This window comes from Sciurus carolinensis, chromosome 4 (genome assembly GCF_902686445.1).
Source record: "Sciurus carolinensis chromosome 4, mSciCar1.2, whole genome shotgun sequence".
NCBI classification, from domain to species: Eukaryota; Metazoa; Chordata; class Mammalia; order Rodentia; family Sciuridae; genus Sciurus; species Sciurus carolinensis.
The window spans coordinates 68,739,791-68,762,580 of record NC_062216.1 but is presented as its reverse complement, the minus strand read 5'-3'; the positions used below and the strand labels follow the sequence as shown (position 1 = coordinate 68,762,580).

The 22,790-nt window shown below is 45.3% G+C and overlaps 2 protein-coding genes across 6 annotated transcripts; one reads left to right on the top strand and one right to left on the bottom strand.

The window, feature by feature from the left end:
* Nrip2 (nuclear receptor interacting protein 2) lies at positions 1-9,070 on the top strand. Of its 2 annotated transcripts, none has more exons than XM_047548116.1 (6): positions 1-489; positions 3,816-3,968; positions 5,452-5,534; positions 6,383-6,504; positions 6,726-6,778; positions 7,075-9,070. In XM_047548116.1, the coding sequence occupies exons 1-6, from the start codon at positions 298-300 to the stop codon at positions 7,165-7,167; spliced, it is 696 nt and encodes a 231-aa protein (XP_047404072.1). In that variant the 5' UTR covers positions 1-297; the 3' UTR covers positions 7,168-9,070. The 2 variants fall into 2 exon arrangements, with proteins under 2 accessions (XP_047404072.1, XP_047404071.1); XM_047548115.1 differs by having other exon boundaries at positions 207-489; positions 3,812-3,968.
* On the bottom strand, positions 8,124-22,008 carry Itfg2 (integrin alpha FG-GAP repeat containing 2). 4 transcript variants are annotated; one of them, XM_047548110.1, is made up of 12 exons: positions 21,818-22,008; positions 16,324-16,419; positions 15,540-15,581; positions 15,193-15,364; positions 14,030-14,169; positions 13,437-13,585; positions 12,963-13,060; positions 12,683-12,760; positions 12,520-12,611; positions 11,689-11,806; positions 10,236-10,409; positions 8,124-10,160 (listed from the first exon to the last, which is right to left on the bottom strand). In XM_047548110.1, exons 1-12 carry the CDS (start codon positions 21,911-21,913, stop codon positions 10,057-10,059), a joined length of 1,359 nt encoding a protein of 452 aa, XP_047404066.1. In that variant the 5' UTR covers positions 21,914-22,008; the 3' UTR covers positions 8,124-10,056. The 4 variants fall into 4 exon arrangements, with proteins under 4 accessions (XP_047404066.1, XP_047404067.1, XP_047404068.1 ...); XM_047548111.1 differs by having other exon boundaries at positions 12,707-12,760; XM_047548112.1 differs by lacking the exon at positions 16,324-16,419.
* Positions 22,009-22,790: the final 782 nt, after the last annotated feature.

Below are 22,790 nucleotides of genomic sequence, written 5' to 3'. Positions count from 1 at the left end.
ACTCTGCAGAGCCTGCCAGCTGCAGGCCCTGCCAGCCCTCCCTCTCCTCTGGGGTTGGGTTTTTCCAGCCGGAGCCTCACTCCCTCTACTGCAATCTCTGGAAATTGGTGTCTGACGCGGCTGCTCCTGCCCATTATTTATTTATTTCTTCTTTTCTTCCCGCTGAGACCCTCCTGTCAGAAGGGGAGCTGCAGTCCGGGGACGAAGATAGGCAGGAATCTGCAGGGAGACACAGGAGCAGAGAGGACACCGGGAGGCCCACTCAGAAGCCCCTGCCCTGCTCACCCCGAGGGGGCCATGAGCTCCCAGCAGGAAGCCAGGAGAGATGAGGGAGACACCAGGAGAAGGGGACAGGAAGCAGAGCTTCGGGACCGAGCCCACTTGGGCCAGCAACGCCGGCTCAAACAGGCCACCCAGTTCCTGCACAAGGACTCAGCTGACCTGCTCCCCCTGGACAGCCTCAAGAGGCTCGGCACCTCCAAGGACTTGGTGAGGTGGCCCTCTCCCCTCCCCACAGCCAAGGAAGTCCCTGGCCCTTTCTCTTCACTTCCCTACATCCTGAGGAGGGGGGCTGGGAGGACCAGAAAGTGCAGACCCTCAACCTTCAGGTTCCCTCTCCTTTGCTGAGATGGGGGAGAAAAGATCCTGACAACTCCAGGGGTTTCACTCCTAAGGCTCTTTGCTGTGGGTGTTGGCAGCCCTGAGGGGCCCACTGTCATTGCTCAGCTTCCCCTATTGCTCTTGCCACCCAATGGCCCAAGGCTTATCTTGGGGGTGATGGGGAGCTATGCTGTTTAGGAGTACAGGCTTAGGGGACCCAGGAATCCTGTGGAACAGCCATTCAAGAATAGGAGGACCTAGAGGACTGGCCAGTTTAGGGTTGACTTCCCTTTTCTCCCCAAATCAGACTTCCTCATACCTGCTCATTCATTTATCTTTCCCCCTTAGAATCAAAACATCAGGGGCCTCCATACTTTTAGGGCATCAGGTTTGCATATGGCTTCTGCCTGGGCTCCTTGGTCCCCATGAGTGCCTCCTCCCTCCCTTCTGCCAGGCTCCTTTCTTTCTATCCCCCTCTAGCAACTTGGGTTCCTGCAGGGAATGGGGCAGGGGAGTTAATGATGAGGAGGTGAGGGAGTCAGAGCCAACTGTATACCCAGTCATCCTCTGAGAGGTGATGGTTAAGAGAATGGACTTTGGAGCCACCTTGCTTGTGATCATATCCTGGCTTTGCCACTTACTAACTTGGACAAGTTATTTTATGTCTCTGTGCCTTAGTTTCTTTGCCTGTTAAATGAAGAGAACATCAGGTAATCCCAGTGACTCCAAAGGCTGAGGTAGGAAGATCACAAGTTTAAGGTCAACCTGAGCAATTTAGTGAGATCCTATCTCAAAATAAAATGAAAAGGGATGGGGATGTAGTTCATTGGTTCAGTCCCCATTACCAGAAAAAAAAATTGAGACATTTTCATCTATCTCCTAGGTGGTTGTGTGTTATGAGTCAATGCATATTAAGCACTTAGGACTGTGCCTCACTAATAGCACTAGAGAAATGTAATTATTATTCCTCCATTTAGCCTGAGAGATGAAGTAAGCCTGAGAGAGGGAGGCTCCAGAGGATATAGAATTATATTTTGTCGAAGTAGCAACTTCTTCTTGGGAACCTGGGGGCAAACACAGCCCTCATTGTCTTTTCTGACCTAGCCCTACCTTTTCCTATCCTCCCAGCTTGAATGTCCCCCTCCAGGGACACAGCCCAGAGGCCAGGCAATGCCCTAGCCCCATTCCAGCAGCCCCCAAGGAGGAAAAGTGGTCAGACTAACTGAACCTTGAGTTCAGAGAATGACCAGGGCTTGGTCCTCCTTGCAAACACAGTGAGCACAGCTATGAGAAGGGATGGAATAGGGAAGCAGGTTCTTTAGCTCCCTGGACTAGGACCCTGGGGTCTCTGCATCTATTGGGGACTATCCTACATCTATGTGGTGGAAGAGAAGATGCCCTATTAACATTGCTATTCTAGAATGGCAGGTCCAGCTTTCATGAGAAGCTCTGGGTTTCTCATCTCTGGAGTTGACCTCTAGCATTACCTCTTGTGGCTTGAGAGTGAAGATGCAATTGGTCGGGAAGCCCCATTGTCTCACTCCCTGGGATAGTTCTGGAACAGACTGCACAATGCAGGAGACCTGGAGCCTGGAATCATCATGGGAATGGTGGAAGGAGATGAGAACTGCAGAGCCCCCTCCTTTTTTTTAGCTGGTCCATAGCTCACTGAACTTTTCCCAGAGCTGGCAGCTTGCTGCTGGGAGCAACTTCTAGGGCCCCGTGAGACCAAGGGTATAAAAACAATCCCAGGCTCCCAAAGAGAGAGGGCAGGTGGAGAAGCATGTGGAGCCTGGGAGAGTAGTCATTCTTCAGCAAGCACTTACTGAGACCTACTATATGCTAAGGAAAGTACTGATAATACAAACATGAGTGAGAAACAGACTGATCTCAAGGGCCTTCCAGGTTAGTGGGGGAGTGAAATCCAGAAATAACATCTGTGAGAAGCATAACCAAGGGAGATAAGAGCAGAGGGAGCAATAAGAGTACAGAGAGGGTATCCTGGAGGAGGTCGATCCTGCGCTAATTACAGAGTACACATGGAATCCCAGGTGCAAAATAAGAACCACCTTCTGAATATAGCATGTTGAATCACTCACCAGTTTGGACTAGGGCAGAATGAGGAAGTGAGGTTTCAGGGAGAAGGGGTGAGCAGGAGTGAAGGTATGGAGGTGAGATGGAAGATTCAGGCAGCAGTCAGGTCATCTGGGTTATCACCTTGAATGGATGCACAACTCTGCTGGGTTTTGTTAAAACAAGGTTCTGGGGTTTGGGGTATGGTTCAATGGTAGAGCATTTGCCTGGCATATGCAAGGTCCTGGGTTTGATCCCTAGTACCGTGCAAAAAGACAAAACAAAAAACCCAAAAAGTGAGACTCTGATTGACTAGGTCTGAGATTCTTCATTTTAAACAGGCTTCTAAATGCTTTTTAAAGCTGCTGCTCTGCGGACCACACTTTGGGTGGCAGGGTTTTAGATAACTCAGGCTGGAAACCTGGTGTTGGTATATTGGAAAGGCAACATTACCAGAGGCAGGTGCTTGTGAACTGAGGCCAGTGACTTAGATGAACTGTGGGGAGGCTAGAGTAAAGTAGCAACAGAAAGGAGCGATGGACCCTACAGACAGGAGGTCAAACTGGCAGAATCTAGGAAGTGATTGGACAGGGCGAGGGTGCTTGTGGATGTGGGAGATCACTAGCATTCCAGTTCTGAAGACTTCATAGCTTCTTTCCATCACACCATCTGGGATCTGCAGTCTATTTTAGGAAGAGGTCAGAAGGAAAAAAAGACAAAATTAGTCCTCTCCCCCACCCCCACAAAAGGGTAGGACACAAGTTTCTCTAAGTCTAACAGTAGTTCCTGGAATGTCCCCTCAGTTCATAGGTCAATATAACCTAGAATGGATCATTCTCTTCCCATTTCCTTATTGCTGAGAAAACTCCTGGGGTTCACTTTGCTGTAAACATCTTGTTGATTGAGTCCTTGGTGGGCTCCTATCTTTTTTTTTTTTTTGCGGTAGGGAATTGAACCCAGGGCCTCACATGTTAGGCTAATGCTCTACCGCCCAGTTACATCCCCAGCCCTGCTCTGCCATTTTCTTACTGAGATGTGGGTTTGCGGGTGGGAGCACTCTAGGGTGTGTAAAGTAGGGGAACTGAGTTGCCTGGATACTTGGGCTTACACCTGTCTGCCTGCCTCGTTTTGTAATGAGTCAGCAGCCACACAGTGTGATCCAAAGACGCCTGGTGGAGGGGAACCAGAGTCGGCTTCAGGGGGAGTCTCCCTTAGTGCAGGCCTTGATTCATGGCCAGGACAGCAGGAGGAAGACCAGTGGGACAGAGATTCCAGCTCTTCTGGTCAACTGCAAGGTGAGAGACCTTCTAGGGCACTGACCTTAGCAAACCTCCCTGAGTGGTTCATTTTACCCCTCTTCTTTCTGCCCTGACTTGCAGGGGAGAGAGGGAGGGATGGTGAAAAGGCACTTCTCCACTACCTGGACCTAAAATAAGGTTCTCTGTCTTCTTTCCTCTCTGCCTCAACCCATCTCCTCTCCCATAATTCCATCTGTTAACACCATATTATTCTATCCCTTTCCCTTATGAAAGTGTAATATTCACATATGAACACAAAAGTCCTCTTCAATGTGCTACATATCTGAAGGATGCATGCATGTATGGGAAAATGCAGTTCTCCCAGGAAAAGCTCATGAGTTCCAATATGAAGATTCTGGCAACTCCATTGCCAATGAACCACCCACTATTGAATGGTTCACAATAAATGTCCTTCTGCTCTTCTGCCCAGAGAGCTCTCTTCCAGTTCTCAAATCACTGTCTACATTCTGCAATCTTTTAAGGCCCAGCTCAGATGTTACCTCTTCCTTGAGAGCTTTTGACTCCCCCAGTAGGAAATAGCCTTTCCTTTTCAACCTCTAAAAGGCACTTGACTCAATCTTCTCATAGACATTAAAGCTTTCTATGAGACTGTGGGTGTAGCTCAGTGGTAATGCACAAGGTCCTGAGTTCCATCCCCAGTGTTACAAAAACAAAACAAAAATCCCTCAAACCAAAAACACCTTTGTACCAGTTATTTTACTTCCTTTAGATTCCTGAAGAACAGTATTCACTGACGTACTTTCCAGCAGCACATCTTCTGCATAGTAGATGCTTAATAAATGTTTCGAATGAGAAAAACTACATGTATGTGTGTGTATATCAAAGTGTATACCCTAATGCCTGTGTATATCCCAAAGAAAGTGAACTTGTCTTCCCATGTTTCTAGTAGTGAACCTCTTGGTTACTCACATCTGAGTTTCATGACAAGGGATTCCAGTTTCCTCCCTCCTCTGTTCGTAACTAGGAGGCCTCAAACTCACAAGAATTTCTCTAAGTAAACATCATTTCTGGTCAAATTATTCCCAAATTATGGACTCACTATGTGTAGCTTTGCTTCTTTTCTGATTTCTTTACCTAAGAATCAGTTTTGCTTCAATTGAGTCCCATAAACATTCCTTTTGAAGACTCAGTTCATTCCCTCTGCTCATCCAACAAAATGCTGGGAAAGCTGAAGCCTCCAACGGCAATCATTTTTTTTTTTTGGTCCAGGGATTGAACCCAGGGGTGCTTAACCACTGAACCACATCCCCACCCCCTTTTTATATTTCATTTATAGACAGGGTCTCACTGAGTTCTTAGAGTCTTGCTGAATTGCTGAGACTGACTTTGAACTCACGATCCTCCCGCTTCGGCCTCCCGAGCTGCTGGGATTGCAGGCATGTGCCACTGCACCCAGTGACCCAACTTTGATCCTTCTTCCTCAGGAACTCCTTGATCCACCCAAATTCTTCTTTTTTAGTGCCAGGATCAGCTGCTTAGAGTGGCCGTGAACACAGGCACCCAACACAATCAGATCTCCACTGGATGCCTCAGCCGCCTAGGGTAAGAGTATGGTCCAAATGGATGAATGGGGGATGGGGTTTCTTTTTGTAGTGATGAAAATATTCTCAAATTAACTAGTGACAGTTGCACAACTCTGTGAACATACTAAAAACCACGGACTTGGGGCTGGCTCATGGCTCAGCACCTTGACTAGCATGCAGTGAACATCGATCCCCAGCACTACTGTAAAAGAGTTAATACTGTAAACTGTAAAAGAGTGAATTTTAGCCAGATGAAAAGAGGTATATGTCTGTAACCCCAGCTACACAGGAGTCTGAGGCAGGAGGATTGCAAGGTGAAGGTCATCCTGGGCAACTTAGTGAGATTCTGTCTCAACTTCTTATAAAAAAATTAAAAAGGGATGGGATATAGCTCAGAGGTAGAGCACTTGCCTACCATGTGTGAGGTCCTGGGTTCAATCCTCAGTACGTATGTGCACATATGCAAAGAATGAATTTTATTATCGTGAATACTATCTCAATAAAGCTGTTAATATTTTTTTTACAGTGCTGGGGATTCTGGGGATTGAACCCAGAGCCTCGCACATGCTAGGAAAGCACTCTACCTCTAAGCTACACCCCCCAGTCCAGCAAATACATATTTATTTAAAGACATTTTTTCTTTCTTTTTGTGGTGCTGCGAACTGAACATGCTAGGCAAGTATTCTACATCTGAGTCACATCCCTGAGTCCCCAAAAAGTGAGTTGAAGACTCAGGCAGGGAATACAAGAATTTAGGCTCCATGTGGAGTCAGGGATTGGAAAAGCATGAATCAATAATAGCTAATTAACGGGGTTGGGGTAAGAGTGGAGTCTGTGGTGGCCATAACACTTCCTTCCCAACCACAGGTTAGGGAAGAGGGTTCTAAAAGCCCCAGGTGGGGACCTGGCGCCTGGGCTTCCAACCCAGGTGGAGCAGCTGGAGCTACAGCTAGGGCAGGAGACTGTGGCATGCTCGGCCCAGGTGGTGGGTAAGTTCTCCCTTTGCCAACAATCGTTTTCCACCTCTCCTACCTTTCTCTTTTGGGTGTGCCTAAGGCAGACTTTCAGCCACTGCCAGCATCAGGGTCCCCAAGGATGCTCTGACTGTCATCAGCTCTGTACCAGTATTCTCAGGCCTGTTATTGGGGTGGGCAGGGAAGGAGTGAGTGCCAAGAGGGGTGCAGCCTCTCATTTTTAATGGTTTCTGCAGATGTTGACAGTCCTGAATTTTGCCTGGGCCTGCAGACTCTGCTCTCCCTCAAGGTAAGGTGGGCACACATGGGGCCCAATCCAAAGTACTGGGAAAGAGGTAGAAAGCACTGAGTGCAAGGTGAAGGTCAGTCTGAGGGGAAAGACTTGGAGATGTGTGAATTGACCTCTTGCTTCCTTAGAGGTTTCTGTCACCCAGGGAGAACTGGGTTTCTCCCTGAACAGGGTCCACATAAATGGGAACAGAGGGAGCAGCAGAAAGCAGGAGGAAGCTGTGGGAAGTGGAAGGGGGAACACAAGCTTGGGCTGACAGAGAGGTGACCTCTTATCATGGGCTCCACACCCCACAGTGCTGCATCGACCTGGAACATGGAGTGCTGCGACTGAAAGCCCCCTTCTCAGAGCTGCCCTTCCTGCCTCTGTACCAAGAACCTGGCCAGTGACTGCTGTCCCAGTCGGTCCCAGAGGGAGATACCTTGCCTTAGGGGAAGAGCCACGTGGGAAGTGGGGGCATTACCTGAGTTTGGTAGCTGAGGACTACTTTGTCTGTCCTTTTTCTCACCACCCTAATCCCTGCTGTCCCATTTCTCTCCATTGGCTGCCTTCCTCTCTGCTTTTCAGTAGCTGTCCTGTGTTCTAGGAAGTTTCCACTAAAGAGCCCATGACTCTGAGGTTCTAGCTTCCCTGTTCTCTCTCGTCCTCATCCTAAAAAGAACAAAACCAACTTAGTGTTGCAGAAAGGGACCTAAGAATGATGAGGTTCTAGGCTTAAACCTGGTCACGATAGTCAAAGGTTACCAACTCCTGTCCTCACTGGCCCTCAACACCACCCCAACTGCTCTTGAACCTGAATCTCCTACTTCACTTCTGGGACTCATTATCTCCACAACTAGACTGCCACGCTTTTCTGCCTGGGTCCCCAGACCTTTTAGTACCTGCCTATCTCATTCTGTTCAAAGTTAAGTGTGGGAAGACAGCAAATGGAATAATTCAATAAAAGGAAGGAGAGTTAGTATAAGAATGTCCTGGCCATAAGGTTGAGCACTTTTATTAGTTCCTTTTATGGGTTGCAAATGTCTGGGGATGTTACTGATCGACTGATTACCCTGTGTAAAAACTGAGTATGCCTCTAATACTTACTCTGGATACTTATCCTTCTTCATTTGCTTTTGTACTCACTGGGCCCCTGAGCTTTGAGATAGTTTTTGGAAGAGCCCTGTAGAGAACTGTCCCTACAAGGTGGACAGAATGTTGGAGCTATTGATCTTTAGACTTAACCTATCCAGGGTCCATTCTTTTTTTTTTTTTCTTTTTCTTTTTGGTACTAGGGATTGAACGCAGGGGCATCTAACCACTGAGCAACATCCCCAGAACTTTTTAAAATATAGTTTATTTAGAGACAGGGTCTTGCTGAGTTGCTCAGGGCCTCACTAAGTTGCTGAGGCTGATTCTGAACTCATGATCCTCCTGCCTCAGCCTCCCAAGCCCCTGGTATTACTGGCGGGTGCCACCGTGCCCAGCTTCATTCTTATCTCTACAACTATCCACTTCATTAGGCCTTCTTCCTACTTCTATTGTCTTCTGAGTTTGAGCTTGTCTTGTCCTGGGATCAGTGGCTTTCTATCCCCCTGCTGGACTTGGAACCAAGGCAAAAAGACAAAGGCTCATTGATTTTTCTGTGAAGAGCAGAATCAAAATCTTAAGAAGTTAGACCCCTGGCTAGTCTGACTCATATCATGGTTATGGGTAGAGAAAGATAGTGATCTAACTCAAACGTGGGAGCTAGAACCCTTGGGCTGAAAACTAACTCTTTAGTGTGGGGATAGATCAGAGAAAAACCAGGATGCAAGGAGTTACCCCATGACGCTTGGCCTTATCTTTTCAACTGACTCCCCTGCCCTCAAAAGAAGAGGAACTTGCTTAGCACATGTGTCATAGTGCCTGGTCTTAAAACTCCTAAAGGACTGCCTCTCCTTCACTGTCTTGCTCTATGACCTCTACCCCTTTCCCTATCTTTCCTGCTGCTTCTGTAGTTGCAGACTCCAGGCCCAAGGCAGGCCTTGAGTTAGCTACTTCTCCATTTTAATAAACACTTGTTTCTCTATGCCATGTTCTCTGGTCCTCCTCCCTGCCTATTAAATGGTAACTCTGTTCCTATTGGTTTAGGGGAAGGAAAAGTGAAAGTGGGCCCTTCCCCAGGTGACCCATTGGGTCAGTACAATGGAGAGCAATGGCTTGTAAAATACACTCAGTATACTTGCACACACACAATTGTGATAAAACAATACTTACCTACACTGTGAGCAGTGGACTCTGATATTTTCTATTTTACTTTATTTTACTGTAGTTCATTTATTTCAAATATGCTGGCCACAACCCACCCAAGGATTGCAATCTACAACTTGAAAAATAGATTTAGAGCAGAGAATTAAGAGCCGAAAGAACATAAATGGCCCAATATATAATTCTAATCATAAATCTGCATCAGATTGTAAATGTAGCAATGTCATATAGACAATAAAGTTGTAGGGGGGAAACAGGTGGGTGGAGGTGGGAGCACGGCCTATGTAATACTTAAGACTATGGCAGGGCAGGGGGTGTTACTCAGTGGTAGAGTGCTTGCCTAGCATGTTTGAGGCTGTGGGCTCAGTCCCAAGTAGCACCAGAAAAAAAGTAAAAAATAAAAAATAAAAAAAAGCAAAATAAGAAAACACTGACCCAGCATAGAGAAAAATCATCTCAGGATATCAGAGTTGCTAGAACTACAAGTAAGCTAACACTGTAAAATGTCCTGAAAGACCCCTCTAAACAAAACAAATAATTTGCCATTCCTGTATTAATTACTAATGTCAACCCTGGAGCTATGCTGTGAAATACAGTGCTTAGGATTGGGTGGTGAATTCCCCACATCCACTGCTTCCCTGAGTCTGTAAGCCTTTCCTTTTGGGTGATGGGGACAAACAAAAGATCTGTACTCTGTCTTCATAAACACATCTGTTTTCTGCATAGTGAGGGTAGGGAACTCAGGGATGAGGCAGGGGTGTCCTGGATGATTCTGAACAAGGCCAAGATCTTGTGACCCACCTGGCTGATGTTGTGGATGTGGTTCATGAGGAAATGGGCAGAGGGTCACCTTGTCTCTTACTTCACCAAAAAGACCAAGAAGTCTCTAGTTCATAGTCATCTTAGGGTTGCTGCCATCCTTCCATGTCAAGAATCAAATCCTACTCCTCTGCAATATACATTCCCTATCCTGTCAATATTACAGATATATTTGGGGGTGGGAGTGGGGGTTCAGGAAGATCCTTCACCAGTCAGGAGGCTAATTCCAGTTAGGTGGGATCCTGGAGGCTTGAGGGAGCACATTCTAGTGGCTGGTCCGGATGGTAGAGAGTTTGGTGAAGCAGGGTGCGAGTTGCAGGGAGGTCATCAGGATCTGAGGGCCAAAAAGGGGCTGATAAGAGACTGCGGGTTTCCTGGGCACCTGGTCCCTGGCTCTCCTGGGACTCACCCATGCCCAGCTCCTGCAGGAGGCTGTGGTACTCAGGCTCAGCTTCTAGCAGTTTCAGCAGATTGGTGGACTCCATCCGTTCCAGCTGCACCTCCCAGTAAACATAGATCTTCTGGTTAAAGGTGACGTACACAAGGCAGGGGCTATTACGGCCCTCTTTGCAGGCATACAGGCCTGGGAGATGTGAGCAATGAGACAAAGGTCAAGTTGGAGTTCCCATGGTAGGAAGGCAAAAGCAAGATCCAACATCAGAGTCAGCAGTTTTGGCCCTCCCACAGATGTCAAGCAACAAAGGCCCTCTTCTATTTCTTCTTTGTTGGGAACTCAGTAAAATGGGAAAAACAAGAAAATATTTTGCCTATCCCAGGTATAGAAAAATTATAATAAAAAACCAGGCAGAACAGCACCAAAAAAGGTGGTATTTATTGATTTTTCCATCTTAGTGATGTCCCTAGAGTAATGAGGGACACTCCTGCTAGTCCAATGGACAGGATAGCAAAATGTGATCAGAAAGAAAGGTTTCTCTTAGGTGTCAATCCTTTCTTTCAAGGCATATATGTTAACTTTTTAAGTCACTGCAATTTGAACTCTAGAGAATGGTTTAATTTTTATCATTTTAAAATATTATTTAGTTTTATAGTGCTTTTCCAGGTCCCCGATTTGGTAATAATGAGAATGCTCTGGGAGAATTTTCTTCACAGAGTTTTGGCAAGTTCAGATAGAAAAGAACTGTCTAATGTCTTCCCACATTCTAGAAAAATAGATGACGAGACTCTTCTTATTCTTGAAAACCTTCAGAGATGGAGACCTTACTATCTTTTAATTTTTTTATTTAAAATTGTCAAGATGGGGCTAGGGTTGTAGCTGAGTGGTAGAGCACTTGCTAGTATATATGAGGCACTGGGTTCAATCCTCAGCACCACATAAAATAAATAAATAAAATAAGGGTCTAAGTTGCATGCAGTGGTGCATGCCTATAATCCCAGCAGCTTGGGAGGCTGAGGCAGGAGGATTGCAAGTTCAAAGTCAGCCTCAGCAACTTAGTGAGGTCCTAGGCAACTCAGTGAGACTCTGTCTTTAAATAAAATACAAAAAGGGCTGGGGATATGGCTCAGAGGTTGAGTGTGCCTGAGTTCAATCCCTGGTACCAAAAAAAAAAAAAAGGCCCATCGACAACTAAAAAAATTTAAAAATTAAAAAAATAAAGGTATTGTGTCCATCTACAACTAGAAAATTTTTTTTAAATTTTAAAAAATCTAAAATTGTCAAGATGGCAACCTAGTACCCATACATCAGCCACTAATAAAAGAGCTAAAGAACTGAATTGTTTACAAAAACTTCCATTAGGAACTATGTCAAGAGTGGAAAGGAGAGGCAAACATTTACCTAGCATGTCTAATATGCTTATGTAATAGAAGTGCACTTAGAGAAGGACTATGGGGAAGAGTCCCACCTGCACAGAAGGCGCGGATATTTTCATCCACTTGGAAGCGGACAACGGTGCGGTTGTGATCAATAATATATGTCTGTCCGTCCCAGGCACACGCGACCACCTCCTCATGCCCATTGCCCTGAAAAAGGCCAACACAAGGATGCAGGAGTGGTTAAGGGGTGTTTTAGAAAAAGATCTAATGATGGGAGCTGGATGAGATATAAAGGACCATGAACTTGGCTCTGGGTGGCCAATAGGGAGCTGGGGAAGCACTCCCAAGTGCCTGGTACCCAAAGGGGAAGTCAAATGAACCACTTTACATAATGCTTTCAGTGACTCTATGGGGATGGCAACTATTCCCTAGTTTAGCCTGAGGAAACTTCAGTTCACAGAGTCACTTGCCCAAGATCACTCAACAGGGAAGGGGCACAGGCAAGACCCCACCCAGGTCTGCCTTCAAAACCATTAAGCATGCACAATGGCAGTATAAAGTAGAGCTTCCATCTTCCAATTTAGGGGCACAGCATATTAAATAGACTCATGGGAAAGAAAAAACGACAAGTGCACATCTGTAATTGGGACTAACAACTCACTTCTAGACTCTTACGGTAACTTATTTTGGGGGGGGGGGTTATTACTTCTGCTGAAAGGTATGGAAATGAGATTTTTCCAGCTGCCTAGTAGAGAACTCATAAATACTGTGGTGTCAGGAAACACACTCATTCCAGATGAACTCAACATGTCTGAGACTTAAGATAAAGATTGAGATTTGAATAGGATGGGAGAATGGCTTGATTTAAAAACCATCTCTCCATGAAGGCATAAATGCTCTTCTCTACCATTTCTACTTACTGTGATATCTAACTTTTCTAGGGCGAAAAGTTGGTGATCCACCTGGACTGACCACAGCAGCTTGTCTGCTTCCTCCATAAGCTTCAGCGTCCCTATAGGGGAAGAGTTTGGCTTGGGGTGGGTGGGTCATGCCCCTGAGCAGACCCCATAGGCAAATACCTACCCAACACAGCCCAGCATTGCTCACCATCCAGGGTACACAGGGCAAAGAGGCCAGAGCCACGACTCTCAGAATTATGGCCTATGGGTGGGACAAAAGGGCCATAATAAGAAAACGTGAAAGGCAGATCAAGATTAGTCTCCAGGGTGAGGGGTGGCCCATGGCAGGGAGGGAAGGATAGGACTAGAAATGAGGACAAGGGCCCAGGTCTCCTCCCCCTCAGAACTGACCAGCTGTCCCTCAGCTCCTTCCCTTCTTCCCTACCCCCACAGCCCATCCTCACCTTGCTGGATATTGCCGATCAGGTGAGTGGAGACGTTCTTGTTGTGGATGCGGCCAGAAGTCTGGTGCAGCACTACATCTCGGGCAGCTGGGGTCTCCCTGTGGGCAGGAGGGAGGTGGGTCAAGAGGGAGGTCAAGTAAACTGAGTTCTCTGGGCCCTCTGAGGCTGCTATCCCTATAAGTTTCCAGGACTTGAATTAGCTTGGAAACCCATCACTGACTCCATATGGCCCATGTGGCAACTAGAAGAGAGGGGGCTTGGGCCGCCAGGTAGAAATCTCAGAAGCTCTTTCAGAAACTCTAAGGTTAAAGCCTGGATTCCCTGGGTCCCAAATAACTTTCCTTAATGGGAAAGGTGCTTCGGCTGGGACCTAGATGAAAGAGTGCTATCAACTGCAGACCCATCTCACTGCCATGTGCCTTCCAGGAGCCCACACCATGTACCCCACACCATTCACAGTCCATACCCCCTTACCTACTGCCCTCCGTGTCCCCCTCAGAGGTAGCAGGGGACACAGTATCCTTGTTCCAGGTGCACAGAAGTACTGCATAAGCACAGCCTGGCTGAGATACCATCAGTTCAGGAACACCCAGTGGCCCTGGGGTCACCGAGAGACTGTCCACCTGCACCAGGAACAGGGGCTTAACTGGGATGGGGTGAGAAGGAAGGGGGGATCCTGCTGAGAAGAAGGCAGATCTGGGGTGGGGCTCCTGGGAACACCCCTCCAGCTTGAGGTAGAAGCAGGGGGAAGAATTCTAGGGTAGTAAGCAGGCACTGTCTCTTCCACACAGACCATCTGTTTTCTGCTGTGTGTGCCCCACTGGGTCCAGATTCTGCTGTGGTCCATACCACATCCCCTTCACACTCCTAATTCTTAGCCCAATGTTCCTTCCTCTTTACCACTCACTAGAATTTCTGCTTTGAACCTGACTGAAAATGACCCTCTTTGGATCTCTCTCAGCAAAGTGATGGCCCCTGCTTCCCTCCTTGGTCCAGTCCCATGGCGTGTTCCCAGAAGCCCTTCCTCTAAGCTCCTGGACTCTTGGTCTCCAAGTTCAGCCTCTTACCTGACCCTCCAGCATCCATTTCTTGAGGGACACCAGCTGTCCTGTAAGGTGTTCAGTGCCCTCAGCCAGCTCTTCCCAGCGAAAGGCCCGCACCACACGGTCTGTGTAGCCCACTACCAGCTCGCAACACCCATCTCCATCTGTGGGCACAGGAAATAAGATAGGCTGGAACCAAAACTGTATTGGTTGGCTTGGGGCCTAAAATTTAGCACCTTCCTGCAGCCTATACTCTGCTACCATCACCACTACTGATACCTTCAGTTCAGTACAACTTTATGCCCAGGCCTCTGTGCTGGTCACCTTGCCTTTCCTTGTGCTCATAGCAGTTACCCATGCAAATGTCCTGCAGGTCCCATCACTTTTTCCCTCCTACTTCTTACATATGTAGTCAATATGCCGATTCATCCCATTCACCTACCACCACTTTCAGCTTCTGATCAGAACAGCAGCCCTGTGTCTGAATGGCTCACTCTCTTGCCACTTTCAGTTTTTTACCAAATGTCACCTTAGCAAGAACATCCATGACAACTCCATTTAAAATTGCTACCTCCACCTCAATATGCTTGAAAACTTTCTGTGGTTTATTTTTCCCATAGCACTTATTACCTACTAATATACTACTGATTTTTTTGTGTGTGTTATGTGTGTGCTGGGGATTGAACCTAGGACCTTGCCCATGTTGGGCAAGTGCTCTACCACTCAACTATATTCACAGCCCTATTATTTGATTTTCTTATAAAATTTATGTTGTTTCTTTTCTGTTCTTTCTAGTAAGGTCCAAGATGGTGATTTTTTTTTTTTTTTTTTAATACCGGGAATTAACTCAGGGACACTCAGTCACTGAGCCACATCCCCAGCCCTATTTTGTATTTTATTTAGAGACAGGGTCTCACTGAGTTGCTTAGCACCTCACTTTTACTGAGACTGGCTTTGAACTTGTGAGAGGACAGTGATTTTTGTGTGTTTTATTCATTATTGTCATTCCAGTGCCTCAGACAATGTTGGCTTATATTGGGAACTCAGTAACTCTGCATTAAATACACAATAGATGTATAAATGAATATGAATTCTCGCCCTTTCCCTCACCCCAGTCTCTTGGAATCTGTTCTAGTACCCACTGATTCTTTCTTGTCCCCACTGCCTGCAAAGGCAGCCATGCCCACCGATGTCGCTGATCAGCATGACCTTGGTGTTGGCGGGAATGTGTTGTTTGAAGACTGGACGCTGCTCCTCTCCCATGAGTGTCTCATGGTGCCCAGAAGCATCCAGAACTTTGGTAGATGTCAGGTCAAACAAGTGAAACCAGCCTTCAGCACTCACTGCCACTACAAGGTTCTGGGAGAGACAGAGGTACAGGAGAGATGGACTGGGCTGGAGAAGGAGGTTTGGGTACAAGTTAATAATCGAATTATTAGATCTCAGAGGTCAAGGCTGACTTCCACTGGGAGACAGGGATGCAGGGAAAGGCTTTAGAGTTCTCCCAAAGACCAAGATCCCTGAGAGTCCTTACCTTTCCTTTGTTACACACATCTCCAACTCCAACACAAGTCAACTGCAAGAAAGAAAGGAAGGCTCAGGGAGGCATCAAGGGGAGACCATTCCTCCCTAATCTCTGTGAAGCAAGAAGGAATAGGTTTTATAATTACCATCATCTGCTAAAAATTTGTACCATGGAACCTACACTGATAGTCTTTATTGACTGAGTTCAGTTTACCTATACAGTACAATGAAGATTTAAGGCAGGTAAGACCATTTAGGTATAAAACCCTACATCTAATATAGCTAGACAATCACATCTGTAGACCTACCCAATCACCACCCCCATTTGACTACACACTCATGCACCACATAAGGATGTTTCAGTCAGCAATGGACCACATACATGATGGTGGTCCCATAAGATTATATCACATAGTGACATCACAGCTGTCTTAGTTTGTGTTACCTATTCTATAATGTTTGACAGTGATGAACTAGTTTAATGATGCATTTCTCAGAACATATCCCTGTTGTTAAGTGATACTTGACTTTATAAGAGCAAAAACCTTAGGCAGCTTCCATGAAGTACCACAGGGCACCCCACACGGCCCAAGTTTGTGTGTGGGGGAGTTGGGACAGATCAGAGCAGTGCCTGGCACCATTCTCCCTAAGTTAAATGAACCCTAAAGTAGTGGTTGGGCTGAGCATTTGGGGAGGAAAGACATACTGGGGAGCTCCTGCATGGAGTTCTCCCTCAGCAATTCCTGCACAAATGGATTCTCCCTCTCCTCAGACTCAGGGAAGTGAATACTGACCATTCCCTGGCAGGTGCAGGTGAGCCATGGCCGGCTGTCATCATTCTTATACACAGACAGCTTTCCACTGGTATCTCCCACCACCAGTTCATTTAACTTCAAATAGAGAGAAAAGACTGTTAGGATGAAATCCTGTCACACCACAGCAAGTTCTTCTCAGCTCAGTCCATCCCTGAGAAATCACAAGATTTCAATGTGTATCTTCGCCAACTTTATTAAAAATTCCTTGTGAGGCTGGGGTTGTGGTTCAGTGGTAGAGCACTTGCCTAGCATATATGAGGCCCTGGGTCCCCAAAAACAAGCAAAGAAAGAAACAGAACCAGTTCCCCAGGATTTAAATATTTCCATTTAGGTATGTGTGTTGAATGCTATATAAAATCTATGATCTTTCCCAGAAAAATATGACATCAGAACAGATCTCTGCCCCCTACTCCTGACTTCAGCTCTTCTAATCTGTTCATTATAAATGGGACAAAATGGTTTTGAAAATAGACTAAGATACTGATTTTTTTTTTTTTTTAACTTTTCTTTCTGTGGTACTGGGGACTGAGCCCAGGAATGCTCTAGAACTGAACTACACCTCTAGGTCTTTAATTTTTTTTTTTAAATTTTGAAATAGGATATCATTAAATTGCCCAGGTGGGTCTTGAACTTGCCTCAGTCTCTCAAGTAGCTATATTACAGGCATGCACCACCATGCCTGGTGATACTGAACTTTTGAAGAATCTAACTTCAAATCTTGTATTTAATCAGGAGCTAAATGAAAAGAAAGGCCAGTTCCTGAGAGACTCCCTCCTCTAGTAAGGCCTTTGGATCTTGATAGTGTGTGTGAACACAGAGGGGATTGTGGTGACTGAAGGACAGAACCTCTCTGCTCTGGGACTCTGGTGCCCTCAAGTGGTGGGTGGGTGGGCAAGACCCCAGCATGAAGGCTCTTCCCTGTGGCTGCTACCTACTTGGGCAGCTGCACTTTCAGGGGTTAACCATTAAAACCAAATAGCTCTAAACCCTATTTCTATAAACAGCTTTATGTTTTCCTCTTGGAGGTATAGCTAAGACCTTACTCCTGTGCCCCACACAGAGAGAACAGAATCTAATCTTAAAATTAGATTCTCAAGAGATTTAACTCTAAGGCAACAAAGAAATAACAGTAAGGAAGCCAGGGGTGGTGATGCATGTCTGTAGTTCCAGTTACGGGGGAGACTGAGGCAGGAAGACTGCTTGAGTTCTAGAGTTTAAGGTCAGCCTGGGCAACATATTGAGATCCTGTCTCAAAACAACAACAAAAGTCAGGCCTGGTGGTGGTGTTCTCCTATAATCCTGACAATTTGGGAGGCTGAGGCAGGAGGATCAAAAGTTCGAGGCTAGCCTCAGCAAGTCAGTGAGATTCTGTCTCAAAATAAAAAATAAAAAAGAACTGGGAATGTAGCTCAGTGATAAAGAACCTGTGGGTTCCATCCCCAGTACCAAAAGCAAAGCAAAACAAAATAAATAAAACAACAACAACAAAACACCACCAACAATAATAAACATATGGAAAAGCTGGAAGCAAATTGGGATTTATCATTAATAATTTGATTCTTAGATTTACTTTTTAATAGTTATGGGAATTTCTGGTGAGAATATTAGATCACAGAATACAAAGAGCTTATTTATATCAAACCCTCTATAGCCAACATTTCAAATATGGCTGCTAAGAAGACTTTTGCAGACACCCAGGAGAAAGGGAATACATTGTATGGGTTCAGAGTGCAAATGACTGGATTTAAATCCAGCTCTCTCTGCTTACATTTTTCACCTATAAAACCAGGATAGGGTTGAAGATGTAGTTCAATAGTAGAGCACTTGCCTAACATGAACAATGCCCTGGATTCAATCCCCAGCACTGCAAAAACAAAAAACAAAAAAATGAGGATAACAAGAGTATCCATCTCATAAGATTGTGAAAATCGACTAACAGAGGAAAGGCTTTTAGAACAGTGATTGGTCTATAGTGAATACTAATACCAAGTAGAGTTTTCACCTCTAGTTGAACTCCTCCAAGGATAGGGAATTTGTTATCTTTCATATAATTAATTTTTATACATTCATTCATCAAATGCCACAATACATGAGTAGAACCTCAATAAATGTTTTATGAACAAATAAAAGTTGTTTTTTTTTTTTTTTGGATGTGTGTGTGTGTGTGTGTGTGTATGTAGTTTTTTTTTTTTGGTTGTAGTGCTGGGGGTGGAATCCAGGGCTCTTTACATGCTAGAAAAGTTAGAATGAAAGAGAATGCCTGGTCAGCCCTGGAGTTTTCAGGTAAAGTTGGACAACCAGTTGAGGGTACAAAGATAAATGACAGAATCCCTGCTGAGAAGAACCTCCCAGTTCTGCCTGGGAAGGATGGGTGTCTGGATTGGGGCTGGGGGTGGTGCACAGACAGAGGAAGAAAATCATAAAACAGTGTGGTAGGTGCAGTGAGCAAGCAGACCAGAGTCACCCAGGCAGAGAGTGAGTGAGGCAACATCCTGAGGGAGAAGATATTTCCAGCAGCTAGAATGCTTCCCACTAGATCTCTGTGGAGTGTGGCTCTGGCCTCCGGTGGTCACTCGGGAGGGTACACCATTGGTTAGCAATGCTGAAGGAGGAGGGAGGCGAGATCTTTCTGTGTGATCTGCTTTGGCCTTCCAAAGGGTTGCTGTCCCTGGTGCAGTCAGGCTTCAATGGGCAGTCCTAGAGTATTTGTATTTTATTCCTGGCTTCTCCCTTGGCCTTAGCAGGAAATTAGTTTCAAAGAGCTTTAGGCTAAGGGTTCACTAGGCTGAAATCAAGTTTTTATCCACCCCCCGGCTCCAAAATCTTCAAATGTTGTCTTTGAGGACCACTAGAAAAATTTCTTTTTTTTTTTTTTTCAGTGGTGCTGGAAAGTGAACCCAGGGTCTCACACACATACTCTACTACTGAGTTACAACCCACTAACAAAATTTCTATTGCCACTCATGTGCACCAGTGTTAAACCTGATCACTTAATAAGTACCTCACCTACTTGCCCTTCTTCCAATTATATTTATGAACAGCAGGCAAAACTCTCCAAGTTCTTTGAGACACATAATCACAATCACTTTTCTTTCTTTCTTTCTTTCTTTCTTTCTTTTTTTTTTGTGTGTGTGGTGCTGGTGATTGAACAAAGTCCTGTTAAATTGTTAAATGCTAGACAAATGCTCTAGCCTACAATGTTTTTTTTTTTTTTTTTTTTTTCCTTGGGTGCTGGGGATCAAACCCAGGGTCTTGTGCTTACAAGGCAAGCACTCTACCCACTGAGCTATCTCCCCAGGCCCTACAACATCTTTTTCAATTTGTTTTCTCTTTTTCTCCCTTCCTCCCCTTCCTCCCTCTCTTCCTTCATTCATTCCTTCCTTTTTTTTTTTTTTTTTTTTTTTTTGGTACTGGGGAATCAAACCCACAGGCACTTTACCACTGAGTCACATCCCCAGTTCTTTTCCTTTTTCTTTTTTTTATTTTGAGACAGGGTCTCATTAATTTGCATAGGGCCTTGCTCAAGTTCTGAGGCTGGCCTGGGACTTGTAATACTCCTGCGTCAATCTCCCCAGTTTCTGGGGTTACAGGTATATGCCTACATGCCTGGTTTCAATTTGCTTTCTGAAAATAACAATATTCATTTAATCAAAAAAGCACTTACTGGGTGCCTACTATATGCCAGGATCTAAGTGTTGGGAATAAAGCAGTGAAAAAACAGACTTAAAAAAATTCCTGGGGCCGAGGTTGTGGCTCAGTGGTAGAGCACTTGCCTAGCATGTGTGAAGCACTGGGTTCGATTCTCAGCACTACATATAAAGAAATGAATAAAATAAAGGCCTATCAATATCTAAAAAATATATTAAAAAGAAAAATTCCTGGTTGGGCTGGGAATTTATACAATCCCAGTGACTTAGGAGGCTATGATCCGATTATCTCAAGTTCGTGACATCCTCACAATGTAGCCCTTAAGCAACTTAGTGAGACCCTGTCTCCAAATTAAAATAATAATAATAATTTTTTAAAAGGGCTGGGGATGTAGCTCAATGGTAAAGTGCACTTGGGTTCAATCCCCAGTTTAAAAAAAAAATCCTGGCTGGGCAAGGGCCTGTTTCAGTTCTCAGGATACTGGAGAAAGATGGCTTGAACTATGAATTTGGTGCCAGCCTGGGCAAAAGAGTAAGTCCCATCTCTTAAAAAAAAATTCTATCTTTATGAAACTTACAGTAATGGAGCTTGGGTGAAAAAAAAATCATATAATTTGCAGTTGTCCCTCCTATCTGTGGGGATTGGCTCCAGCTCTCCTGACTTTGTGAACACCAAATCCATGGATGCTGAGTCCTGACCTCCCATATACTTAAAATAATTTCTAAAGTGTTATGCAAATAGTAATGTGCTGCATGTATTTCAATCAATGGTGGATCACATATATGAGGGTATATACTACGTAGCCTAGGTTGACCATAACATTTAGGTTTGTGTAAGCGTACTCTCATCTTAGTACAATGAAATCACCTAACGTATTCCTCAGAAGTATCCCCTTAACTAAGCGAAGCATGACTGTAGTTGTTATACTGTATTTTTTAGGAAACAATGACAAGAAAAAAGTCTTTATACATTCAGTACCAACCCACATTTTTTTTTTCTCCAAATATTTTCTATCCCTGGTTGGTCGAATTCCGGATGCAGAACACTTAGGAAGGGCAGACTGCACTAAAACAGCACTAACAATGAATGTTAGCAGTGTGCCAGACATTGTTATACTTGTTTTATCTGTACTGACTTATTTAAACAACGAGAAAAGTAATGAGTGCAGAAAAAGAAAAAATAGATGGAGATTGCTTCTGCAATTCAACAAAGCAGTAGCACTTTAAAATGCCAGACATCAGCATCTACTCTGGGCAAGCACTATAGAAACCCGACAGTGTCAAGATTGGGGCAACAAGTTGCCCGGCCATAGGCGGCAGAGAAACCCATCAGTCTATTCCAGAAAAGAGGGCAAGAGCAATAGCAGCAAAGGTGCGTTTAAGGCCATAAGAGAAACCCCGGGAATAACCAATTCTGCGAGGAGGGGAGGTTCAGAGAAGTCTTTGGAGGAGCGAAGCTATATGCAGCGCAGTGTCATTTCCAGTTTAAGGTAGTAATTTGAAAGGTGATACCAGTAAGGGAGACTAACTCGGAAACTTGTTCAAGTACCATCGGAGGTTACCAGGCTCTACCGTGAACAAATTACTGAATTAGGCAAAAGAATCAACTATTTGTCCTGGAAAATTGCTCCCAGGGTATCTGAGTGGCGACGCCGGCAGTGACGTCTTGCACCGAAGACGTCTATAAAGTTTTCCGGAGCAGGGCGCCATTCTGGCCCCAGCGCGCATGCCCCTGCCTCACCAGGCGCGCCTCCGGCTGCGGCTTCCTCCTTAGCCCCGCCCCACGCGGATACAGGCTGCGTCCCTTACAGTGCGCATGCACTCACCGCATCGTTATCGACGTCTCCGAGACAGATTGCGTGCGGGAACAGGCTCCCGCTAAACTCCAGCGCTACGCGCTGCACGTAGCTAACTGACCTCATGGAGTGTCTGAGGTCCGAGGGACCGGGGGACCGGCCAAATGATCCCCGAACCCTCTCCGACAGCCGAGCGAGCGGAAGGCCACCCAAAGCGGAAAGTTACGTCACCGTCTAAACCTCCAATCCCTGCTTTCCTCGCTTAACTTTATAGAGGAGGCGGGTCTTCCGAGCTTGGAGGCAGACTGATCCAAGGACTGATGAGTGACAAAGTAACGCACCACTGCTTGTCTCCAGAGAGCTAGAACGCGTGGGTAAGCGGACAATGACATGGCGGACCTGTTCCCTTGACAACGGTACTCTCTAGGGCTTGACCTAATAACCTTGACCTCTTCCTTTGTTGCCCTGACCATGAAGATTCCTAGTCATCGGACCATCCCAGAGAATCATATTAACAGTTATAATAATGGACAGTGATATGGTTTCCACTAGTGTCTTTTATAAAAGTAGTTACGCATTAAGAGTTGTGAAAACAATGTAGTGAATTGCAACCAGCATTTAAAAAATATAAAAGACCAAGGGACTTCAGAGTAGTAAGTAGCAGTGTTTTTGTGAAACCTTTCATTTGCATAAATTTATACACATACACAGACTTATATAATGTAAAAAAAATTTTTGTTTTCCAGTGTTTTGTGGTCAACCGTTTGAAAACCACCTGCTGCAAAGCACATTTCACATATACTACTTAACAAAATTAGCACAAGCATGTATGATTGGATTACTATTCCAGTTTCTTCAGATGGGAAAATACATTCAGCAAGATTAAGTAACTTGGCAGAAAGTGGTGGAAGTGGCACTCATACCAGAATTGATCCCAAATCTCAGTGTCTTCTGTCGTTTATTGCTGTGCTTCCTTAGGCTGGAAGTGAAGGTTACTGGGATT

Coding starts and splice junctions, on each gene's coding strand:
- Nrip2 (XM_047548116.1), top strand. CDS start 298: ATGAGCTCCCAGCAGGAAGCCAGGAGAGATGAGGGAGACACCAGGAGA. Junction 490..3,815: donor TCGGCACCTCCAAGGACTTG/GTGAGGTGGCCC, acceptor GTAATGAGTCAG/CAGCCACACAGTGTGATCCA. Junction 5,535..6,382: donor GGATGCCTCAGCCGCCTAGG/GTAAGAGTATGG, acceptor TCCCAACCACAG/GTTAGGGAAGAGGGTTCTAA.
- Itfg2 (XM_047548110.1), bottom strand. CDS start 21,913: ATGAGGTCAGTTAGCTACGTGCAGCGCGTAGCGCTGGAGTTTAGCGGG. Junction 13,061..13,436: donor GGGGACACGGAGGGCAGTAG/GTAAGGGGGTAT, acceptor TCCTGCCCACAG/GGAGACCCCAGCTGCCCGAG. Junction 12,761..12,962: donor GATCGGCAATATCCAGCAAG/GTGAGGATGGGC, acceptor TCCCACCCATAG/GCCATAATTCTGAGAGTCGT.